Source organism: Nematolebias whitei, chromosome 1 (assembly GCF_014905685.2).
Source record: "Nematolebias whitei isolate Nwh7 chromosome 1, NemWhi1, whole genome shotgun sequence".
Lineage (NCBI taxonomy): Eukaryota > Metazoa > Chordata > Actinopteri > Cyprinodontiformes > Rivulidae > Nematolebias > Nematolebias whitei.
Genome location: NC_056498.1, coordinates 70,761,325 through 70,769,497, shown reverse-complemented (window position 1 = coordinate 70,769,497; position 8,173 = coordinate 70,761,325). Strand labels below are relative to the sequence as shown.

The following is an 8,173-nucleotide window of genomic DNA, read 5'->3' as shown; positions in this document are numbered from 1 at the left end:
TACAAACTATTAAAAAAGAACATAGCATCAAAAGGTAATAAACTTTACACTTCTTTGACCTCGGGTATTTTGGTAACGTCTCTGATTACTGGAGCACTTGTGTCTCTGAGGAAATCTAATGATTCTGATTCATATCAGGTAAGAACAAGTCCTCACTCTTTATTTGAACCTGCAACTCGGGTGCGATCTTCAGAGAGGACACAGTAGTACAGCAGATGATAGGAAACTTCTACAAATTGCAGTACAAGCACTAAATATGGCGATTTTTATTGATTTATCAAATTTGGCCCGATTGGCCATTTGAAAATCTAAGATGGCAGCCATTTTTTCAAGATGGCTGACAAAATAAACATATTTTTGAACAGTAAATGTATGGAAATGCAGCTATACTTGATGGATTTATATGATCTTTGTGTCAGTCTTTGATTTCTTCTTTCAGTACCTTGTACTATGAAAGTAACACATACTGTATGAGTAAATTAATAATATTATGATAATAAATTCACTATCCTGGATTTTTAAATGACCAAATGGACAGAACTGTTCAGATGACTCTGGGGAACAACTACAACAAATCTGGTGCTTGTTTCACATTTTGCACATTTCTTGTTCTAAACTGGTTTTAACGGCTCCACTACTTCACTGGTTCATGTTTCTGTCTGATCCCTGCAGGATGTTTGTTTCCAGGTATAATCCAGATCCAGGTTCAGATCTTTACCCCGTCCTACTCAAAGGTCTCTAGTGTGGGTTCGTGTCCCGTCTCCTTGAGGAAGCGAATCAGGTCATCTGGTCGGAGCCTCATGGTGGCGGCATTGGTCATTGGGTGGAAGTAGACCATCTGGTGACCTCCTTCCACCAGGTCTCGGTCTAGGACAAACTTTACACTCTTGTCCTTATCAAAGAGCAGAGCGAGAGCTGTTGCACAGCCCTGACCCACCTGAGAGGAGGACAAAGCAGGAAGGAAGTCAGAAAACACAAAACTGATGGATGGAAGCAAAATTACTTCCGGAAAGAAAAATCAAACTTAAATGCCTTGCATTCCTTTAAACAGGGGTTCTCAAACTTTTGGGGTTCAGGGACCCCTTACAGGAGAGAAAAAGTTTCAGGGACCCCCTCATAACCTATTAAATAATTTTCTTCAATTTGTCTCTTTGATGCAATGGAAATATTTGTGTAACATTAATTATTATTAGACCTTGAATTTATACAGATTAGTTCCCATTGAGCCTCAATGACTCATTTACAAGCGAGACCTGTTACAGACAACATACAGGCAGATGAGAAAAAGAGAACACGAGGGTGGAGGAAGCCAAAAAAGATCATGTCTCACACCATGTCCTGACCGGGACACAGTATAAAAGATGCAAAGAAAGACCTCACAACATGAAACAGCAACATACAATGACATCATAATACATTTATGCAAAGAGGTCGACAAAGACGGTGAGTTGTCCATAAACACTCCAGAAAGTTCCAAAGTTCTGATAAGATGGTGCAGTGTCCATCAGCATCATGGTTCTGACAAGGCTACAGATGTCCTCAGGAGGTGGGGGGGCAGGCAGAGCTTCTAGTTTACGTATCCTCCAGCAGCAGTTTGAGATAAGTTGGCCTCCAAGGCCAGCATGGAGGTCAAATTAAGATAAAGAACAATTGTTTGGGCCGCCAGACTCTGTTTTCTGTCTGCCTTCAGTTCTGCTGGTGCACTCAATGGTGAATCCAAACAGACACATTTATGGACATTCCACCCGGTCTGTGCCCGTCTCCAAGATCGAATCCTTCATGCCGGAGAGTTCCAGGAGCAGACCTGTTCTTAAAATAGTGTTAATTCAATTTTTATACTTTTAAACATGGGGTATTTTTCATTCAAGACACAATTAATGAACAACATTTTTACTTTCGACGTCCAAAAATGACAGTTTTGAGAAAGTTAACCGAATCAAAAACCACTTTAAAACTTTACCTGTTCACATAATGAACAGAATAAATGTATCATCACTTCTTCAAATTATTACAGAAAACTCTTCACATAAAACTGAACAGAATCATCAGTAGTCATACCAAGTAACAGGGATTCATTTATAAACTGATCGATGCCGGAACGCAAATAGTGGGCGGGGCAGGGTCCACCCCCCCCCCCCCACACACACACACAAAAACCTTGAATAAAGTAGATGTGATTTCCTGCATTGAGGTGTATTTTAATGGGTTGTTAAACATTTACGTGCTTGTATCTTTTAGTTTTTTGCGGACCCCCAAGAACCGATTCGCAGACCCCCAGGGGTCCGGGGACCCCAGTTTGAGAACAACTGCCTTAAAAGAATGCATATCACCCACTGTCTTTCATGCCAGAGTTTTAGACTAAGGTCACCTTATGGTGAGAAATGATGGAGTTACAGCCATTTTGATCCAACTATGAAATAATAATACGTGCAGTCTCGTGTAATGTTGCAGTATATAGCACATGCTGGTGAAGTATATTATATAAGTATACAGCACATGCTGGTGAAGTATATTATATAAGTATATAGCACATGCTGGTGAAGTATATTATATAAGTATATAGCACAGTCTCCTTTGAGCACTTGGTGTATGTGTTTTCAATCCATGTCTGGCAGCACCGCACAACATTTGAGCTCATTGTCTGTAAAATTCACCAAGGTAAAGCCATTTTGGAATTAGCTATGGCTAATCTTGAGCTGGATTCACTCCAGAAGTTAATCAGTTGTAGATGTGCAGCCAGTAAATAATTACTTTATAAGAGTTTATTTGAACTATTTTGGTTCAATGTCTATAACGCTAACTGAGTTGTAGCCATTTCTGTGTTTGCTAAGTTTGCTTTTCTGCGGCGGCCGTCCTGAATCAGGTTAATTCTAAAAGTAAATCTGTTGGCGTCACCCAAATGACTACTTTCTGAAAGTTTCAGAAAAATTTGTTCAGTGATTCATGAGATCCGTTGCTAACAGATAAAGACACACACAAACATTACGGCTTCACGTCTGACGTGATAACAAAGACAACACCTTCAATATACACGTTTTAGAGACTCTGAATGTGTGCACGTTTCAAAAACATATTTAAAGTTGTTGCTCACGCTCAAAAAGTTCTGGTCACTTTCTTTCAGACGTGCTTCCAAGCAGCCAGAGTTTCCAGTAATGTTAAACCAGGTGCAGAAAATTGTTTGGGATTTTGTGTGACCACCTTGAGTTTTTCCAGCATCGTCGCCTCGTCTGCAAATCGCAGGTTTCCGCTGCCGACACCGAGCTTCTTGGCAAGGTCGCTGAGGTTCACCTGCAGACAAACGGAGGTTTGGAGTTTTCTCAGGTGAGAATATTGTAGTATGACATATCCTGAGATATATTCATACATTAAACGGGTTCACTCATCTTTCTGGACTGTGTGATGTTCGTGCGTTGAATTCAACAGAAATGTGGACGTGAGACGTTAATTATCTTTGACTCACCAAGCGAGTGGGTCATTTATTAACAGAATCAAGTTTAACACATCACACATTTACATTAATTTGGCAGAATATGAAAACAACAACATAATTAATCAGCTTTTACAACCAGGAAACCATACGGCCATGGTTTTCCGTTGTTACACCACAGACATTAATGAAAACATCTGGATTAATTTTCTAGCAGATAGGAGAGTTAAAGATGGAAAGATGAAGTTTATCTGAGAGAGATGTGTGAGGGAATTTGTCTGTTTTAACCAGAACAGCACGCTCCATTGAAATCAGCTTGGGCCAACGGTACGCTTGGTCGAAATAGAACTTTTACCTTGCAGACGATAGCTTCAGCGTCGGTGTAGAGCTCTTCTTTTGACTCTTTTCAGCGTCTCCGTGAGAACAGCTAAAACCTTAGGAGTCGTGTGAGGTTATCCAAACAGAAGTTATAATTCCCAAAATCGTCTCTGGTTCAGCTTGTTTGGTTTAGCAGCATCCATGAATGCCTGCGGTTGCATTCACGGACTCCCAAACTCCCTGCACTCTGGATTCCACAACTCTTGAACTCTTCTGGAACTCACTTGTTGAACTGGAAAGTTGCCACATTTAAACGGGCTATACTTCCGGTTCATTTGAGAGCCTCTGATTGGTGGATGGACCAGAACAGAGGTGTGGTTTGTGATGTAAGGTGTTATGGAAAGTCAAGGATAGAGATTAAGATTGTTTAAGAACAGACAGAAAGATTGTTGGAGAAAACCAGTCTTAGTGGCGTCTCTACTCAGTATCTTGCTGTAAAAGTTAAACATGACATTTCTTTTCAGTAAACTTCTTAGTTGACCGAAACCTGAACTCTAACACACTTACAAACTTGCTCACTTTCAAAGCAGACGATCAAGAAATTGAATCATTACTCTGTAATGTACTCTAACTTGATTTCACTTTGAATTGAGGAATAAAAATCATTACTACTGTTTAAGTAAATAAAAATGAGTAGTTCACTTCAACATGTAAACATTGTTTGAACTAACACAATTGTAGATGAACAGATGCTGGGATATATTCATCATTTAACGCGAGTTCCTCATTTTTCTGGACTGAATAAAACGTGCACTGAATTTAAGGAAATGCAAAGTGAGACGTCGTTTAAATTTGACCCATCAAAATGAATGCGGTCATTTATTTACAGAATCAAATTTAACATCAAACATTTACATTAATTTGGCAAATTATGAAAATAACAATATAAGCAATCAATCAGGAAAAATCATACGGCCATGATTTTTCCGTTGCTGCACCACAGACATTTATAAAACTGTACAACTATGATCTTTTACCCACATGAATGTGGGTGAGCATTTTACACAGACATTTCTAAATATCTGGAAGAATTTCTACTTGATAGAAAAGTTTAAAGATGGGAAGAAGTTTAAAGGGAGTAAGATTGAATGTGAGGGAAATTAAGTGTTCTCCAGAACCGACACTCTCCATCAGAAGCCCAGCTCGCCTCGGTACGCTTGGTAGGAAACTTGACCCATTACCTCTCTGATGATAATCAGCAGATATGGTGTTCCGTTAACGCTACCGGTCCAGCGTCTCCTTAGAATGGCTGTTGCCCGTCAGAAGTAGTGGCGAGGCTCTGTTCGACACACATTCACCTCAGTGGAAAATGTTATAATCCCATGGAACTCGGAAGAGCTTCGTTGTCATGTCAGGAACTCCAACAGCACTCCATCAGAACTTTAGCTCTCGTGTAGTTTACAGAACTCCCACAGAACTCTTGAAGTCTGACAACTCTCCAACTCTGTAACTCCGTGAGTCTCTGAGTCTGTGTAAACCAGGAAGTACTGACATTTTAAAGACTCTTTCCCGGTTCACTTTTTGGGATTTTTCATTGGTCAGAAACGACCAGAAGGGGTGTGTTTTTGTGACGTAAGAGGTTAGAGACAGCGAGAATTGTTATGAGACAGCTCAGAAATGTTCTCACAGACCGAGAGGGTTCTGTTTTGGCGTGCCTTAAGAAACAGGTGCAAAACATCTCTATTTACGTCTGAGAGGATTCTAAAACATGACAGTTTTAACATAACAACTTGTTTTTCGTTTGACTGTAACCTTGTAAACGCACACACTTGCTCATTCAAAAGCAGAAATCAGAAAAATGCATAAACTCTGCACAGCTTTTAACATGAGAATAAAATCATTACTCAGTTAATAAAATTGATTAGTTCACTGCAACATCTAAAATGGTTTGAACTAAGACACTTTGATTATCAACATTTGTAAGATAGTAATGATAATAAAAAGAGAGTGTTCTTTTCACTTGAATCTTCAAGAAAGAAAGTCTCAGGATGGGTGAACCTGTATTTATGGAGTCAAATACATGAAATGACAGCTTCTGTCCCACAAGGTTCTAAAGGTCAAGAGTTTTGACCTTAGACTGGGTTTCGACGTAGGCTTAGTCCACTACACAATTTGATTATCAAAACATTTGTAAAATAGTAATGATCATAGAGAATTGTCTTTTCCACTTGATTAATTCAAGACAGAAAGTCTCAGGATGGGTCAAACTGTATTTCTGGATTCAAATCAATGAAATGACAGTTTCTGTCCATCTGGTCAGTTTTGACATCATGCTTAGTCCACTACAATATTTAGTTTTTAAAAGAAGAGGCGTTGAGGAGGAGCCAGTCAGCTGACCTGTCGATCATGGCGAGCCGACACGAGCCACAGGCCTTTCTTCTTCTTGTCCTTCAGGAAAAGGTTCTTAGTGACGGCGCCGCTGACTTCCTGCAGGTGAGGCATCATCTCCTCCACTGTGAACACCTGCAGCGAGGAGAAACTGACAGGGGTCAAAGGTCAGCAACGTGGAGGAGCAACATCATGACATTTCTTTTCTCTCCAAACAGCTCCACTCATTTTTGAAAAACTGCTGGTGAGACTAAAGTGTCGTGACTGAAAGCTTTTATATTGCTTTTATCACAAAATATTTGTTTTAATTGAAAAATCTGTGTTTCTGTTTGTTCCTCTGGAGAAAGAGAGGAAATAAAAGGAGATTAGTGACTAGAGGCCAGCTGCAGAACAGTTGCAGCTGTTTTATTTCACTGTTTGTCTTTAAGTCACTACATCAAAATAAATCAACAAAATTTAAAAAATCTGGAAGTTATGAGTTACTAATATTTTTACTAAAATAGGTCTTTATTTGATCTGAAGTCATTTTAATGTCTACTATTGCTTTTTTTAACTAAGGTAGAAGTTTTAAAAACTTCTTCAGCTTAAACTTACCTTGAAGGATGCTAGTTAGTATGCTGGATAATACTGATTTAATTAGTTTACTGTTTACAGCATTCCAATCACAATCCTCCTTACTGTTAATTCCGCTCATGACAGACAGAACAGCAAAATAAAGCAGTTTAAAGCAAAAGTGTAAACGTAATTTTATAAGTCATGGCCGAACATTTAGAATCTATAATGTGACCTGTATTGTTATCCAGCTGTTTTTGTCTGCAGTTTTTTTAGCCGTCACAGCGTGATTGAGATGTATTGTGGCGCCCTCTGCTGGTTTGGTTTGGTCAATGCATCACAAACGTGTCACATCATTTACGAAAACAAGTTTACAAAATATAGGTAACAAAATAATAATATCCTAATAATTAATATTATCTAAAGTTTATAGCTCTGAGTAAAATAAAACGAGAGCTAATGTTAAAGTTTTTTTTGTTGTTGTTGTAGTTTTATAAGATGCCTTAAAAAGTTGTTCACCAAATTAGGTAAAAAAAACAACCTATTTTACAAATATGTTGGCTCTGTGCAACTTTATTACAAAGAATAAACAATTATGATTTTAAAGATTTATTGCAAAATTCGGCTTCCAAACACAAGGCAATAATAACTTTTAATTGTGTTCACTTGCTTTTATGAATAAGGGAGTTTCAGAGCTCAGAATGCAGTGATGTTGACGACTGTCAAATAAAAGTACAGTAAATTCTCCTTATACTAATCAGCTATGCCGATTTAAAATGTGAGACTTTCCAAGTCAGAAACTGTCTTTATACCTACTGCATAAAATTATTATAGAGAACGCAAATCAAATTTAAATATATCAGGAAAGCACGTTCAGACCACGGAACCTTTTTTCTCTGGTTTCAGTTTTTACCGGTGGGTGTTCCACGCTGCTCGTCTGGATGTTTAAACTTTGCAGATATTTCTCCAGCTCAGCGCGCAGATCGTCGGACATGACGGCGGGTGTTTAATGAAGAAAATAAAAAAAATTAAAAACCAGCAGACAGAACCGAAACCGTGAACGTCAGAAACAGCTGCACTTCTTCTTCCGTGACGTTTTACGGGAAAACAAATACTGAAAAATATTTATACTGCCACCTGCTGGACATCGATAGATGAATCAGTATTTGTTTATTTGTCAGTTACGTTTTGTTAATGACACATTTGAGCAACATCTAATAAATACATTATTTAGTTTACACACATATTTTCTATTTACATTAATATTAACAAATATTCACATTTATTTATTGTTTTGTGGTCTTTTTGGTGATGATAAAAAGTAAGTCTAAATAACCTAACTTCTTTGTTTTCTCTCACCACAGTCCAGTTATTGCTGGGTTTTAATGTAAACAATCAGATTTTGGTTGATTTACAGCTGTGGGTGTTTGCGGTTTAAAGAACAGGCTGGGACAAGAAGGAGCCGCCTGTCGTGAGACTCTTTGTTTC

General features: G+C 38.4%; 1 protein-coding gene across 1 annotated transcript; it reads right to left on the bottom strand.

Annotated features, from left to right (window-relative positions):
- Positions 1-416: 416 nt before the first annotated feature.
- LOC119419858 (prolyl-tRNA synthetase associated domain-containing protein 1-like) lies at positions 417-7,761 on the bottom strand. Its single transcript, XM_037687228.1, has 4 exons — positions 7,599-7,761; positions 6,143-6,268; positions 3,199-3,288; positions 417-937 (listed from the first exon to the last, which is right to left on the bottom strand). Exons 1-4 carry the CDS (start codon positions 7,677-7,679, stop codon positions 725-727), a joined length of 510 nt encoding a protein of 169 aa, XP_037543156.1. The 5' UTR covers positions 7,680-7,761; the 3' UTR covers positions 417-724.
- Between the last annotated feature and the right edge of the window lie 412 nt (positions 7,762-8,173).

Bases quoted from the DNA above. Each gene is read 5' to 3' on its own strand.
- LOC119419858 (XM_037687228.1), bottom strand. From the start codon at position 7,679: ATGTCCGACGATCTGCGCGCTGAGCTGGAGAAATATCTGCAAAGTTTA. The intron at 6,269-7,598 runs GTAAAAACTGAA...TCCTCGCTGCAG, and splicing joins GCAGCGTGGAACACCCACCG to GTGTTCACAGTGGAGGAGAT. The intron at 3,289-6,142 runs GTCAGCTGACTG...GTTTGTCTGCAG, and splicing joins CGGCTCGCCATGATCGACAG to GTGAACCTCAGCGACCTTGC.